The 16,725-nt window shown below is 42.0% G+C and overlaps 1 protein-coding gene across 1 annotated transcript; it reads left to right on the top strand.

Annotated features, from left to right (window-relative positions):
• Window positions 1-219: 219 nt before the first annotated feature.
• OSTC (oligosaccharyltransferase complex non-catalytic subunit) lies at window positions 220-16,265 on the top strand. Its single transcript, XM_040418381.1, has 5 exons — window positions 220-340; window positions 420-569; window positions 3,790-3,883; window positions 13,681-13,878; window positions 15,957-16,265. Exons 2-5 carry the CDS (start codon window positions 431-433, stop codon window positions 15,973-15,975), a joined length of 450 nt encoding a protein of 149 aa, XP_040274315.1. The 5' UTR covers window positions 220-340; window positions 420-430; the 3' UTR covers window positions 15,976-16,265.
• Window positions 16,266-16,725: the final 460 nt, after the last annotated feature.

The raw sequence follows: 16,725 nt of genomic DNA, 5'->3' as shown, positions 1-16,725 counted from the left end.
TTTATTAGTGAATTACAAGTTCTCAAAACTACCGATTATGTGACAGCTGCAGCATGGCGCCCATAACTACTCCCTCACTTTTCGCTTTCTGCAATGTTAGTGTTTGATGTTGTGCCATCTCCCCTACATGAGGATGGTACAGCCCGGATCTGAAGAGGGGCACCGTCCCCGCGCTATGTCCAGCACACTTCCGGCTGGCTGCGCCCTGGCCCCGCCCCCTCCGGCTGCAGTGACTGCTTCCTGTGTGCGCACCGCCCCTCTCCAGCTGCACCGCCACGTCAGGCCTGTGCAGTCCGCTCCTGTCACTGCGGTACTCCTCTTCCCCTGGAGGTTGCTGGCGGTAAGTGGCTCCAGGAGGGTTGTTGTGTCCAGGTCTTCTCCGGGTGGCCCGGTCCTCACAGTGTGTGTGTATATCGTAGGTGGCTGCAGGATGGAGAGCCTGTACCGAGTACCATTCAGTGTGCTGGAATGTCCCAACCTGAAGCTGAAGAAGCCCTCCTGGCTGCACATGCCCTCTGCCATGACTGTCTATGCCATGGTGGTGGTCTCCTACTTCCTCATCACTGGAGGTGAGTGTGCCATGGACTCATTATGCTGTGGTGGAGGTGTGAAGGGGTCCCTCAGGACAGGTCATCCATATCTGATCAGTGGGCGCCCCGGGAGTCGGACTCCCATTCATCAGACATTGATGACCTAGCCTGAGAATAGCTCGTAAACATGGGAAAACTGGAGAACCCCTTTAATAATAGTGGTGCACAGTCATTGGAGGGCAGCACGCACCCTGTGGAGGGATGTGGCACAATGATAACTGTGAGCTGGCATTGTCTTTGAATCAACAGATGTCAGCAAAGCGTGGGTAAACTTGCTGTATTAAGTGTGACTGTGGACCCCCTGTCAGGTTTGAGACCTCATGTCGACCTTGTCTCTCAGGGTACTTTCACACTAGCGTTATTTTTTTCCGGCGCTTAGTTCCGTCTTAGGGGCTCAATACCAGAAAAGAACTGGTCAGTTTTATCCTAATGCATTCTGAATGGAGCGCAATCCGTTCAGGATGTCTTCAGTTTAGTCTTTTTGCCTTTTCAGCATGCTACGGTTTTATCTCCGTCCAAAATTCCGGAACACTTGCCGTAATGCCGGATCCGGCAATTTTAGTGTTCCAGCAAAACGGATCCGTTTTTGCGGTCTGCGCATGATCAGATCGCAAAAAACGATCTGACTGATCGTTTTGACTGATCTGGCAGGCAGTTCAGACAACGGAACTGCCTTCTGGAATCCTCTGCCGCAAGTGTGAAAGTACCCTTAAAGAGGACCTGTCCCCTCTCCTGACATGTCAGTTTTAGTCATTACTTGTATCCCCCAGGCAGTAACAATTCTGGAGGATCTATTCTTATGATTCTATGTTGTGCTATTCCTCTGTTATTCCTACTAGACATTTAGGAATACATTTCCTGCAGTAAAGAAGGTCCAGGTAAGTGTTACCAGTTGGGGGAGGGGGGGGGGGGTCCAATCAGTGCTGCCAGTGTCAGACTGTAGGAATAACAGAGGAATGACACAACTTGTAGTCATAAGAATTAACTGCTCCAGAAGTGTTATTACTTGGGAAATGCAAGTAGTTACTAAACAGACAGGTCCTGTTTAAAGGGCTACGTTAGACATTTCTAAATATGTTTGATAGATATGGATCTCACCTACCTACATAACAGGGGTCCGGTCACCTTTGTCATGTCTGGTGGTGGTTACGTGTGTCACATCCAGGTGGCCAGTGAATGGGGAGGTGGTGGCCAAGAAACGGCAGATTCTCTGTGAGGTGACACCTGGATGTATCCACAGGAGCAGGGCTGTGGAATCAGTAGATAAATGCTCCGACTCCTCCGTTTTTGGTACTTCCGACTCCTCCTAACTACTGGCTAGGAAGCTGCTGCCTTCTCCGTTGTGTGCTGATCTTCTGCTGAAGATAGGGCAGTGGGGGGTCCAGGAAGGGGCATTTATTGTAAAACATGATTTCCCTAGTAGAATCCTATAGTCATGTTTAAAGTTTAAGCTAACAATCTGAGTTTACAAGTTTTTATAGCCTTAGGCTACTTTCACACCTGCGTTAAGTGCGGATCCGTCTGGTATCTGCACGAACGGATCCGTTTGCATTACCATGAGAAAAAAAAAAATGCAAACAGATCCGTTTTGACTTACACTGAAAGTCAATGGGGGACGGATCTGTTTTCAATTGCACCATATTGTGTCAGTGAAAACGGATCCGTCCCTATTGACTTACATTGTATGTCAGGACAGATCCCTTTGGCTCCGCATCGCCAGGCGGACATCAAAGCACTGCAGGCAACGTTTTGGTGTCCGCCTCCAGAGCGAAATGGAGACTGAACGGAGGCAAACTGATGCATTCTGAACGGATCCTTGTCCATTCAGAATGTATTGGGGCTAAACTGATCCGTTTTAGGCCGCTTGTGAGAGCCTTGAAACGGATCTCACAGGCGGACCCAGAAATGCCAGTGTGAAAGTAGCCTTAGCTGAATGACAGCAGTTTTTCAAATTGTTTACAGCTTCAGTCTTGAACTATTGACTACCCATTCCCTTCACTTATACAAGTGTCTAGTCTTGCAAAAAACAGATATCAGTGAGAGGCTAGGTTAACCATGGGCGTTGCGTTTCCTGTAACAGCGGAACACAACACAATGGAAAGTATAATTATTGCCGCTCCTTAACTGTGCGTTGCGTGCCATATAGTGAAGCATATGAAAAGCATGCTTCTTCACGGTCACTTAACGTGTTAGTTTTGCGGTTACGTGAGGCACTGCATGCATTGGCCTTTATTACAGTAGGGAAGTAATTAATTAGAACTTTTTGTGAATTGGGACATTTAAACTTGCTTTTTTGATGGGCAGGGGAGGGGGGGTTCCTATAATAAAGCAGGTGATCCTTGCAGATTTTTATTTTTTTACATTTGGGGTCCATTCACACGTCCGCAAAATACGGACATTGGCAATGTGCCTTCCGCATTTTGCGGATCGCGCATTGCCGGCACTCTCATCGAAAATTCCTTTTCTTATCCGCAATGTGTGAAGGGACCCTTAAAGGGGTTCCCAGTATGTCAGTATTGCTTGCCTGTCCCCAGGATAGGTCCTCAGTGATCAGCTGGTTTCTGGAAACCTACGGTGAATGGAGCCGGAAGCAGAAAGCGCCATCTATTGGGCAGTGGCAGTTCCAGGTTACTTCAGCCCATCCCCTAGTCAAGTGAATGGGAGCATAGCTGCAGTACTTAGTAAGGTGTGCTGAGCCGCACAGTGTTCTTTTTATTTATAGAAAAGTATATGGGAAAATATCTGGAATAAACACTACTCTGAGAGCATAATGTGGTTTAAAAAAAACCTAAAGGGAGCGAAAAACGTAAGGAAATGATCTTAAAACGCCACTGCGAAAAAAGAGGGTCAAATTTACTAATCCTGTCCAATACTTACCATAGACATAGAGGTAAACAGCACCAGATTTCTCCCAGCGGCTATAGCTGGATGACACATCGGACTGTCTCGTCTAAGTTTACAGCACCTATTAGTCGGCTTACTGTACTCCATCGTTTTGGGGCCACGCACCTAGACACCAGTGTCTTGGCACAAATTGCCGCAGGAATCTAGGGCATTTTGATTAGTAAATGTGTTTGTGATTTATACTTTCCTGTTGCCCATCATGTGGTCACACCACAAAAAAAAGCCATGCTTGTATCCCAGCAGCCTTTCCAGGCCTTACTACGCCCATTGTTTAAATATCTTTCCTTCTGTCTAGGAATAATTTACGATGTAATTGTGGAACCTCCCAGCGTTGGCTCAATGACAGATGAGCATGGTCACCAGCGACCAGTGGCCTTTCTGGCTTACAGGTGAGATGGCTGAACGCATGATATGTGTGGGTAACATTCTCTCTGTGATACAAAGCACAGGTTCATCATAGTCCCTTTCAAGTTCACCTCGCCTCAAAAGAGAATAATGGAGGCCATCTGACCTAGGCTTTCTTAAGGGCTTTTGCACATGAGCCAGTCCATTACGGAAATCGCACTCCATGTGTGAGCGTGATCCTCCGTTCTGGACTTGCAGGAGAGCAGGGCATTATACTGATTTATAATGCTATGTGCCTCTGCTTGACTTTACTGATACAGGATCATACTGACAGCTTTATGTCACTATAAGGCCTCATGCACACGACCGTTGTGTGCATCCGTGGCCGTTGTGCCGTGTTCCGTTTTTTTTTCGCGGACCCATTGACTTTCAATGGGTCCGTGGAAAAATCGGAAAATGCACCGTTTTGCAGCCGCATTCGTGATCCGTGTTTCCTGTCCATCAAAAAAATATGACCTGTCCTATTTTTTTTGACGGACAACGGTTCACGGACCCATTCGAGGCAATGGGTCCATGAAAGAACACGGATGTCCGTGATCCGTGGCCGTAGGTTACTTTCATACAGACGGATCCGAAGATCCGTCTGCATAAAAGCTTTTTCAGAGATGAGTTTTCACTTCGTGAAAACTCATATCCGACAGTATATTCTAACAGAGGCGTTCCCAAAGTGATGGGGACGCTTCTAGTTAGAATATACTACGAACTGTGTACATGACTGCTGCCTGGCAGCACCCGATCTCTTACAGGGGGCTGTGATCCGCACAATTAACCTCTCAGGTGCTGCACCTGAGGGCTTAATTGTGCATATCATAGCCCCCTATAAGAGATCAGGGGCAGACCCCCCTCCCTCCCCAGTTTGAGTATCATTGGTGGCCAGTGTGCGGCCTCCCCCCCCCTCGCTCTATTGTAATATCATTGGTGGCCAGTGTGCGGCCCTCCGGCCCCCCCTCTATTGTATTAATATCATTGGTGGCCAGTGTGCGGCCGGTCGTGTGCATGAGGCCTAATTCTGTATTACTAAGGTCAAGCAGAGGCACGTAGCATTCTAAATCAGTATAATGCCCAGCGCTCCTGCAAGTCCAGAACGGAGGAACCCACTCATACACCGAGCGTGATTCCCGCAATGGACTCGCTCCTGTGAAACAGCCTTCAGGGCTTATTCACGTCTACGTTGGAGGCTCACTTCAGAGTCTTCATTGATATTCCGTCAAAAACAGTGGAACGAAAATTCCTACATGCAGGATCCTAGATAAAAGGGTCATCAAATTCTAAACCTTTTTTTTTTTTTTTTTTTTTTTTTTTTTTTTTTTTACCTCTCATATCTGGAGTACTTTTCTTCCCTTTCTGTGGGTGGTCAGCAGCTCAGCTAGCACCTTTATCTCCTAGGCAGCACGGCAATTAGCTCTTGTTAACCCTTTCCTCCCCGGCATAGAAAATGGATCCAGAGACACATGATATGTAACGTCCCCACAATTTCCTTCTCCACTGTCCAGCTACAGATATCGCCACTGTATACTTTTTATGAATTTAGAACTAAAGGATAAATTAATGAAAGGTGTCTGGACTGCTTCACTACGCCCGCACTGAGGGGAGATGAAGGGATCTACTTAGTGTGTTAGTCCACCACTGAATGCAGGAGAAGGTGGACCAGAAGGATAAACAGCAGGGGGCGCTGCTGATGAGGAAAATGTCATGAATCTAACCAATTTCAGACCGGGCCATTTTACCCCCTTCCTGACCAGGCCTAATTTTGCAAATCTGACATGTCACTTTAAGTGGTAATAACTTTGGAACGCGTTTACTTATCCAAGCCATTCAGAGATTGTTTTCTCGTGACACATTGTACTTCATATTAATGGTAAATTTGAGTCAATATGTTTTACCTTTTATTTATAAAAAAAAATTAATCCAAAAGTTAACGAAAATTTGAAAAAATTCACTGTCTTCTAAATTTTTATCTCGCTACTTTTAAGACAGATAGTGATGCCTCATAAAATATTCATTAATTAACATTCACCATATATCTACTTTATTTGGGCATCGTTTTGGTAATGTAATTTTTATTTTTTTTAGGACGTTAGAAGGTTTAGAATTTTTTTAATTTTTAAGAAAATTTCCAAAGTCAACTTTTTTAAAGACCAGTTCAGTTCTGAAGTCACTTTGTGGGGCTTACATAGTGGAAACTCCCCGTAAATGACCCCATTGTAGAAAGTACACCCCTCAAGTTACTCAAAAATGATTTTACAAACTTTGCTAACCCTTTAGGTGCTTCACAAGAATTAAAGGAAAATGGAGATTAAATTTCACTTTTTTGTCAGATTTTCCATTTTAATCCATTTTCTTCTTTAACACATTGCGGGTTAACAGCCAAACAAAACTTAAATATTTATTACCCTGATTCTGTGGTTTACATAAACACAACACATGTGGTCGTAAGGGCGCATGGCAGGGCGAAGAAGAAAAGGAGCACTGTATGGTTTTTTGAAGGCAGATTTTGCTGAACTGGTTTTTAGATGCCATGTCGCATTTGAAGCCCCCCCCCCAGCCCCCCCCCCCCCCCCCCCCCCGATGCACCCTTACAGTAGAAACTCCCAAAAAGTGCCCCCATTTTGGAAACTAGGGGATGAGGTGCCAGTTTTATTGGTACTATTTTGGGGTACATATAATTTTTAATTGCTCTATATTACATTTTTTGTGAGGCAAGGTAACCAAAAAAAGGCTGTTTTTATTTTTTACAACATTCATCTGATAGGGTAGATCATGTGCTATATTTATAGAGCAGGTTGTTACGGAAGCAATTATATCAAATATGTCTACTTTCTTTGTTTCGGTTTTACATAATAAAGCAGTTATTGTGTCTCCATTTTCTGAACGCCATATATTTTTTTTATTTTTTCTGCCGATCGTCTTGTGCAGGGCCTTTTTTTTTGCAGAAAGAGTTGATGATTGGTACCATTTTTGGGTACATATGATTTTTTTGATAATTTATTATTACACTTCATGGGGCAAGGTGACCAAAAAATTGGTTGTTTTAGCACTGTTTTTATTTATTTTTACAGCATTCACCTGAGGGGTTAGGTCATGTGACATTTTTATAGAGCAGATCGTTACGGACGTGGCAATACCTAAAATGTATACTTTTTTTATTTTTATTTCACTTTAACACAATAATAGGAGTTTTGAAGCAAAAAATAAAAAATCTTAAGTGTCTCCATTGTCTGAGAGTCATAATTATTTTTATTTTTTGACCGATTGTCTTAGTTGGGTCTCATTTTTTTGCGGGATAAGGTGACTGTTTGGTACTATTTTGGGGGGGGCATACGCCTTTTTGATCGTTGGCAGTCCGACTGCCCCCCGGAACAATGCCAGAAGATGCCAGTAGCACATAGGTTAGGAAATGACAAGCTCAGAGTCTTGTCTACAAATGCTTGCAGTTTAGGGAATAAGATCAATGAACTTGAGTCTATAATGTCATCTGAGAATATAGATTTAGTGGCTGTTACTGAGACATGGTTCAATGGGAGTAATGACTGGGATATAACAATACCAGGGTTCTCTCTATATAGGAATTACATAGAAGGCAAGAAAGGGGAGGGGTGGCCCTGTATGTGAAAGATAGCATAAAATCTAATTTAATACAAGTTAGCGAGACCAATTTAGAGTCAGTTTGGGTTACCTTGCAGCTTGATAATCATAAGGTAACTCATGTAGGTGTGATATATAGACCACCTACCCAAGTCAAAGAATTAGATGATCTACTTGTTGAGGAAATGGCTAAAATGACATTGAAAGGGGAAGTTATCATTATTGGAGACGTTAATCTTCCTGATGTAAACTGGAAAACCAAAATGGCTAGTTCTGCCAGGAGTACAGATATTCTAAATTCCCTACTGGGATTATCTCAACAGCAAGTAGTTGAGGAGCCAACCCGGAAGGAGGCCATTTTAGATTTAGATTTTACAAATGGGAATTTGGTATCTGATATTACTGTAGGGGAAAGCTTGGGATATAGTAAACCACACTGACTGGAGTCACACCACACCACACACAAACAAAGGTTTTAGATTTTAGAAAAACTGACTTTTTCTAAAATTAGATTAGTGGTATACGAGTCCCTATCAGATTGGAACAATTTCAATGGAGTCCAGGAGAAATAGGACTACTTAAAAGTGGCACTATTGAAGGCAACAGATAATTTCATTAGACTTGTCAGTAAAAGCAAAAAAAGGAAGAGACCACTGTGGTACTCAGCAGAAGTGGCCAAAATCATTACAAACAAAAAGATAGCATTTAGTAAATAAAAAATAAAAAAAGAGGATGACGGGCAAATTTATAAGATTAGGCAGAGAGAGGCCAAACAAGTTATAAGAGCTCCTAAAGCACAGGCAGAAGAGAAATTAGCTCAGTCAGGGAAAAGGGGCGATAAGACATTCTTCAGATACATAAATGAAAAAAGGAAACTAAAACAAGGAATTACCTAATTAAAAACAAAAGGAAGGTATATGGAAGAAGATAAAGAATTAGCTGACTGCCTCAATGAATAATGAATCTTTTGATGCATATGTCTTTACAGAGGAAGAGGTTCTAAGTCAGCTGTCTAAAATTAATACAAATAAGTCACAGGGGCCTGATGGGATACACCCAAAGCGATTAAGAGCTTACCGGTGAATTAGCAAAACCATTAACAGATTTATTTAACCAATCACTGGCAACAGGAGTCGTCCCAGAAGATTGGAAATTAGCAAATGTTGTGCCCATTCACAAGAAAGGTAGTAGGGAGGAATCGGGCAACTATAGGCCAGTAAGCCTGACATCAATAGTGGGGAAATTAATGGAAACCATACTTAAGGAGAGGATTGTGGAACATCTAAAATCCCATGGATTGAAAGATGAAAAACAGCATGGTTTTACTTCAGGGAGATCATGTCAAACTAATCTTATTGATTTTTTTTTTGATTTTTTTTTTTTTGATTGGGTGACTAAAATAATAGATTGGCGGAGGTGCAGTAGACATCGCTTATCTGGACTTTAGTAAGGCTTTTGATACTGTCCCACATAGAAGGCTTATCAATAAATTGCAGTCTCTGGCCTTGGACGCCCATATTGTTGAATGGATTAGGCAGTGGCTGAGGGACAGACGACAGAGAGTTGTAGTCAATGGAGTATATTCAGACCAAGGTCTTGTTACCAGTGGGGTACCTCAGGGATCTGTTTTGGGACCTATATTGTTTAATATCTTTATCAGCGAAATTGCAGAAGGCCTCGGTGGTAAGGTGTGTCTTTTTGCTGATGACACAAAGATTAGTAACTCGGTTGATGTTCCTGGAGGGGTACACCAAATGGAAATGCAAAAGGATTTAGGAAAACTAGAGAAATGGTCAAAAATCTGGCAACTAAAATTTAATGTTGATAAATGCAAGATAATGCACCTGGGGCGTAAAAACCCAAGAGCAGAATATAAAATCAGTGATACAGTCCTAATCTTTAGTATCTGAGGAAAGGGAATTAGGGTCATTATTTCAGAAGAGCAGCAGGAAATGCTAGCAGAATGCTTGGGTGTATAGGGAGAGGCATTACCAGTAGAAAGAGGGAGGTACTCATGCCACTCTACAGAGCACTAGTGAGACCTCATTTGGAGTATTGTGCGCAGTACTGGAGACCATATCTCCAGAAGGATATTGATACTTTGAAGAGAGTGCAGAGAAGAGCTACTAAACGAGTACATGGATTGCAGAATAAAACTTACCAGGAAAGATTAAAGGGCTTCTGTCACCCCACTAAATTTTTTTTTTTGGCTTACTTATAATCCCCACACTGCGATTTATGCCTACATAATCAAATTAATCATTTTGGTCCTGTAGATTTTGTTTAAAACATGCTTTTAAAATATGCAAATTACCTTGCTACCAGCAAGTAGGGCGGCTACTTGCTGGTAGCAGCCGCATCCTCCGATCCTAAAGACGCCCCCTCCGCATTGTGATTGACAGGGCCAGGGAACGGAATCGTTCTCTGCTGGCCCTGCCTGTTAGCATTCAAAATCTGGCGCCTGCGCCGCGGCCGTACCTGTCTTCAATCGGCGCAGGCGCATTGAGGATGGAGCGGCCGAGCGAGGGCCACCTCTCAGTGCGCCTGCGCCGATTGAAGACAGTTGCAAGATAATTTGCATATTTTAAAAGCATGTTTTAAACAAAATCTACAGGACCAAAATGATTAATTTGATTATGTAGGCATAAATCGCAGTGTGGAGATTATAAGTAAGCAAAAAAAAAAAGTTTAGTGGGGTGACAGAAGCCCTTTAACCCCTTAGTGACCAAGCCTGTTTGGGCCTTTATGACCAAGCGTTTTTCTTCCTTTTTTTTTATGGTTCCAAGAGCTATAACTTTTTTTTTATTTTTTCATCTATATAGCTTTATGAGGGCTTGTTTTTTACGGGACAAGTTGTAGTTTTTAATGGCGCCATTTTGGGGTACACAACTTTCTGATTAACTTTTATTAACTCTTTCTGGGAGGGAGATGGGGGAAAAATAGCAATACTGCCACTGCGTTTTTACATTATACATTTTTTGGCGTTCATTTTTCGGTACAAATAACATAATATCTTTATTCTCTGGGTCAGTACGATTACAGTGATACTAAATACTTATAATTTAGTTTACGTTTTACTACTTTTTTTGCAATAAAACACTTTTTTTTTATATGGAATTGTGTGAGGGCTTGATTTTTTGAAAGACGACTTGTATTTTTCATTGGTATGATTTTGGAGTAAATGCCGCTTTTTGATCGCTTGTTATTACGTTTTTTTTCGGTGGAAACTAAGAATAAATTAGAAATTTTTTTTTTTTTTTTTTTTTTTTTTTTTTTTTTTTTTTTACGGCGTTCACCATAGGGGATAATTTATGTAATATTTATGTAGTCCCGGTCGTTACGGACGCGGCAATACCAAACATATGGGGGATATTTTCTTTGCAATTTTTTTCATTGAAAAGCGTATTTTCAATGGGAAAAAAAAAGCATTTTTTTTATTTTATGGAATTATTTTTATTTAATAAATGTGTATTTTTTTTTTTCTATTTTTTTTACTACTTAATAGTCCCATAAGGGGACTATAATATACAGTATTTTGATTGCTTTTAAAATGTAATGCATTATCTCTATAATGCATTGCATTTCAATAGCAATGCTATTCAAACATTGACCAGCCAGCTGCGCCAGAGAGGCACAGCCTGCTGGAGGTAACGGAAGACAGGCTCGGGGCCCTGATCGGAAGCAAGGTAAGCTTCCCAACACATCAGCACCCCGCGATCGCATTTTCGGGGTGCTGATGGGAGACAGAGGGAGTCCGCTCCCTCTGTCACCACTTTACATGCAGCGGGCGCCATTGCGCCCGGCATGTAAAGGGTTAAACAGCCCGGATCGGCACTCCTGCCAGTCCGAGCTGTTAGAGCAGGGACCCGGCTCTCATGTGAGAGCCAGGTCCGCGCTCCCCGCTGCACGGGGGAGCCGTGCAGCGCTTAAACTGGGCCGCCGTTTTTACGGCGGCCCAGCCTAAGGCCCCTTAGTGACCGCCGTAAAAACACGTATGGGTGGTCACTAAGGGGTTAAAGGACTTTAACATGTATAGCTTGGAAGAAAGACGAGACAGAGGGGATATGATAGAAACTTTTAAATACATAAAGGGAATCAACAAGGTAAAAGAGGAGAGAATATTTAAAAGAAAAAAAACTGCTACAAGAGGACACAGTTTTACATTAGTGGGGCAATAGTTTAAAAGTAATATCAGGAAGTATTTCTTTACTGAGAGAGTAGTGGATGCATGGAATAGCCTTCCTGCAGAAGTGGTAGCTGCAAATACAGTGAAGGAGTTTAAGGCCATCCTTCATATAAGATATGGCCAGGGGCTATTCATAGTATTCAGTATATTGGGCAGACTAGATGGGTCAAATGGTTCTTATTTTGCGACACATTCTATGTTTCTATGGTGTTGCAATTTTTGTGTTGTAAGGTGACAAAAAATGGCTTTTTTTTTTTTTTTTTACGGTGTTCATCTGAGGGGTTAGGTTATGTGATATTTTTATAGAGCTGGTTGTTACGGATGCGGCGGTGCCTAATATGTATCCTTTTTTATTTTTATTTCACTTTAACACAATAATAGCATTTTTGAAACCAAAAAATGTTTTTAATGTCTCCATAATCTGAGAGCTATAGGTTTTTTGTTTTTCTTTTTGCGATTTTCTTATGTATGGGGCTTAGTTTTTGTGGGATGAGGTGATGGTTTTATTGGTACTATTTTGTCGGACATACACTTTTTGATCACTTGGTGTTTTTTGTGATATGACAAAAATGACACTCTTGACAGTTTTTTTTTTTTTTTTTTTTTCATTTATTTTATTTAAATGGTTTTATCGGACTGGGTGGATCATGTGATATATTTATAGAGCCGGCCATCATGAACGCGGCAATGAAGCTTAGCCCCGCCCAGGCCAGTTGATACAAGTCGTGACGTCACTCGGCTACCGGTAAACAGTGAGAAGTGCGGAACCCCTTTAACTGCGGATTTATTTTTATTTTTTTATATAAAGCACTTTGTGTCCCCCATATGGTCAGATCTCTGGGGGACATTTAACTTCACTTTTTTTTTTTCACTATTGATTTCTCCTGTAACTGGGGCATAACTCTTCCTGATCTGTATACACAGCACTTGTTGAGCACTGTGTATACAGCGATCTAGAAGGCAGGGATACCGAGGGACGGTCCCTGCCTTCTCTCTCACTGACAACGGGCCCCCCACTCGGCAGCTGCACAATTAGTGTGCAGCTGCCATCTCTGAATGGATGTTCCAGAATGTCCATTCAGAGATAAACGACCACCCATAGGACGTTTATAGTCAATGGGCAGTCGTGAAGTGGTTAAAGGCCATCTACACCTTTCTGGGCAATTTTTATTATTATTGCATTATACTTATTTTGAGCTAAAAAATCTTTTTTTCAGTTGGTCTTTATAAACAATATTGAATCCTTTTTTTTATGTACAGAACTGACTTGCTCTACTACCTGCCTGTGGATTTTTTGTCCTTTCCGTCATCTGAGGAGCAGACGGACTCCTTATCTCTGCTCTCACATCATAAACGCTCATTAAAGCTCAATCCTTATCTTACTGATAAGAATGTGGCTTAAATAAATGTTTATGACCTCAATAGTTTAGGAACAAGGGTAATTAGATGACCGGCACAAAGTGAAAGTACCAGTCACACTGTTAGAAAAACAGTTATCCCTTTGTGACTGAACAGCTCAATATTTTTAATAAAGGCCAATTGAAAATATGATTTTTGGCCCAAAATAAGTTAAATGGACTCCAAAGGTGTACATAGCCTTTAAGACCTTACAATATTTTGAATGCTTGTATATTGCAATAATTCTTCATTTGCAATGTCCCATTCATTGCATAGTCCATACTTTTGATGGGATAACCCCTTTTATAAGGAAAGTCTTCCCTGTGATTGTATCATCAGAAACGTCATTTAAATGGATCTGTGGCTGCTATTTTGTCAGTCGCAATCAGCTGCAAAGTAAAAATACGACTGCACCTTCTGTGGAGAACTTTAGTATCTGTACGTAAAACGTACATCATTACCAGTTTTACCTACCCGTCTAAAGTGTGACTTACTGATTCTTATCTCACAATCCATTTTTAGTAACACAGATCTGTTTTTCTAGTAGTGAAGGTATAACAAAAAAAAGTAAAATATTACAATGTAAAATAATTTTCTTTGTTCTCCCCACAGGGTAAATGGACAGTATATCATGGAGGGCCTTGCTTCAAGCTTCCTTTTCACAATGGGAGGTTTAGGCTTTATAATCCTCGATAGGTCCAATGCACCAAATATTCCCAAGTTGAACAGGTTCCTTCTGCTTTTTATTGGGTTTGTGTGTGTCCTGCTGAGCTTCTTCATGGCCAGAGTCTTCATGAGGATGAAATTGCCGTAAGTAGTGCCCAAATGTACACTAAGTGACATTTCTATATTGGATATATTAGATTACAAAGGATCTAGTAGCCCCATGGGCTCTGTCTAGTATTCGCTAGAATGGGTCTAGGCTGCAGTATCGGGTCAGCCCATGGAGAAGGGTGTCCCTATTAATGCAAACTAAAACTGCCTTTTTTTTTTTTTTAAATGTCTATAGGGGTCAAATGCAGTATATAAGATATGGGCAAGCCATGACCATTCCTCAGACAGTGTAAATAATGAAAGCTTCTTATTTGGTGATAATCTCCTATTACTTAGGTAGACTTCGAGGTATGCAAGCTTTTCTTCTCTGTAGTGTCATGGTCTAAAACAGGGACGGCCAACCTGTGGCTTTCCAGCTGTTGCAAAACTACAACTCCTAATATTCCCAGACTGTCTACAACTATCTGCCTACAGCAGGGCATGGTGGGAATTGTAGTTTTACAACAGCTGGAGAGCTGCAGGTTGGCCATCCCTGGTCGAAAATAAGGAAACCCTTAGAAAGAATCTCTTGCTGTATGGAAGGGACTATACACATGGGTTGCCCTGGCCATATATACTTGATACCTGAAAAGTAGCATAGATTTCACATTGCATTGGGATCTGTCGGCTATTACTAGTGACCTTTTTTACAACAGTTTTTATTACAGTTCCCAGTTTTGTGCAAACATAACATCGTATGAAAGAAAAAATATAAAACGGGGCATCAGAGTACAATGAAGAACGTGATATTGTTAAACATTAGTTAAATCCTGTAAGAGGGGCTGATAAAACCATCAGGATAAGTGTGAGAGAAAACAACACCGCATGGACGAATTGTGAACAGTATTAAAGGACACAAACCTATAAGACACTTAAAGAGGACCTTTCATCAGTCCAAACCTTGTGAACTAAGTATCATGATCTGTACAGCGGCACCCAGGGATCTCACTGCACTTACTATTATCCCTGAGCGCCGCTCCGTTCTCCCGCTATGCCGTTCGGTCACTTGGTTATAGTAGGAGGAGACTGCCCTTGTTCTCCTGGGCATCTCCTTCTCCTAGGCTGTAGCGCTGGCCAGTCGCAGCGCAGAGCTCACAGCCTGGGAGAAGAAGACGCCCAGGAGAAAAAGGGCAGTCTCCTCCTACTATAACCAAGTGAACTTACCGGAGGGCATAGCAGGAGAATGGAGCGGCGCTCAGGGATAATAGTAAGTGCAGTAAGATGCCTAGGCGCCGCTGTACAGATCATGATACTTAGTTCACAATGTTTGGACCGATGAAAGGTCCTCTTTAAGGAAGACAGTTGGACAGGGAACGGTGAGGGTCTTAGTTGGTTACTATGAGAAAAATGAGTAGGTGTATACTCAAATAGAGAGCAGTGATTTGTTCTGCTGGTCAGAGAGGGAGTAGTTGATCCAAGGGGTCCAGATCTCCAAGAATTTTAATAAAATAGAAATCGGCTTCTCATTAATCATATAAAAGTCTAATAGTCTCTTAGGCGTCATGAACTTGCGCGGCCGGGCCCATATTGCGTCCAGCACCGACTTGAATGGGTTCAGATCGCAGGCACTTCTACGGAGTGCTTCTGTGGGGTTTCTCCCCATGCCTCCGCACCGTAAAAAATAGAACATGTTCTATTTTTTTGCGGTGGGGACGGAACATGGACCATCGCGCAGATGGTGCCCGTGCATTGGTGACTTCAAATTGTGGTTTCCAATGCATGGAACGGCCATGTGCATGAGGCTTTAACCTCATGTAAATCCAGGGAATTCCTCTTCTAGGCTGTAGCAATCGTTTGCTTTGTAGCCAGAAAAAGAAAAACATCTCTAAGAATTTAGGGGACCCCCCGGGATCCTCCTGTTCATCTGTGCCTCCAAAGTAACCTTTCGGAGGTTGTGACCCATTACCAAATTAATAAGGAAATAGATTTGAATCTAAAGTCTTTTCACCCAGAGGCAAGCCCAACAAATATGTAGCATATATCCAAGGGACTGAAACAGTTGGGAGGGTAGCCTAGCACCACACGTTCTATCTTATACCAGTGACATTTGACGACTCTGTTCTCTTTACTTGCAGGGGTTACCTCATGGGCTAAATTCCCTATTGCCAGCACTTCTGACTTGCAGTCTTTGAGCAGTAACAATGGAAGGAGCATCCACACTGTAAAACTACGTAGAAATTATAAACGTGTGAAGACTGGCGGAGAAGGAATCCCCTCAAGGACATTGTTCATCAATAGAGAGGAGCGAATCGACGTTGGATGAAGCATCCGAAGTCTATTCGCATAAAACTTTGTTCTAATACTGTACGGAGCAGGAGCTCCGTACAGTATTGGCTCTGAGCCGAAGTTATTACTTTGCGAAGTCTCGAGACTTTGCATAATAACTTCAGAAATTAATTTATACTGTGAAAAAACATTTCCCGAACTCTGGTTCGGTTCCAAAGTACCACTTGGAACCGAACCAGAGTTCGGGAAATGGTTAAGTGGTTTTTACAGTGTAAATTAATTTCTGAAGTTATTATGCAAAGTAATAACTTCGGCTCATCAGAGCCAATACATTCTAATACTGTACGGAGCTCCTGCTCCCTACAGTATTAGAACAAAGTTTTATGCGAATCGACTTTGGATGTTTCGTCCGAAGTCTATTTGCTCATCTCTATTCACCAATAACAAAATATTTTTGTATATGGTTTTTCACATCTTTTGTTGTCTTTGGTTCAGAATTAAACTTTTTGTTTGTGTAAATACTATGTTAAATTTGTTAGGACTACTGCTATATTACTGTGATGCTGTAAGATCGGGTCAGTGAAACCCGTGGATGCGTAATACAGATGGATAATATGC

This window comes from Bufo bufo, chromosome 2, assembly GCF_905171765.1.
Source record: "Bufo bufo chromosome 2, aBufBuf1.1, whole genome shotgun sequence".
In the NCBI taxonomy this organism is placed as follows: Eukaryota; Metazoa; Chordata; class Amphibia; order Anura; family Bufonidae; genus Bufo; species Bufo bufo.
Note: the sequence above shows the minus strand (reverse complement) of the source record. Positions and strands in the feature narration are given on the sequence as shown.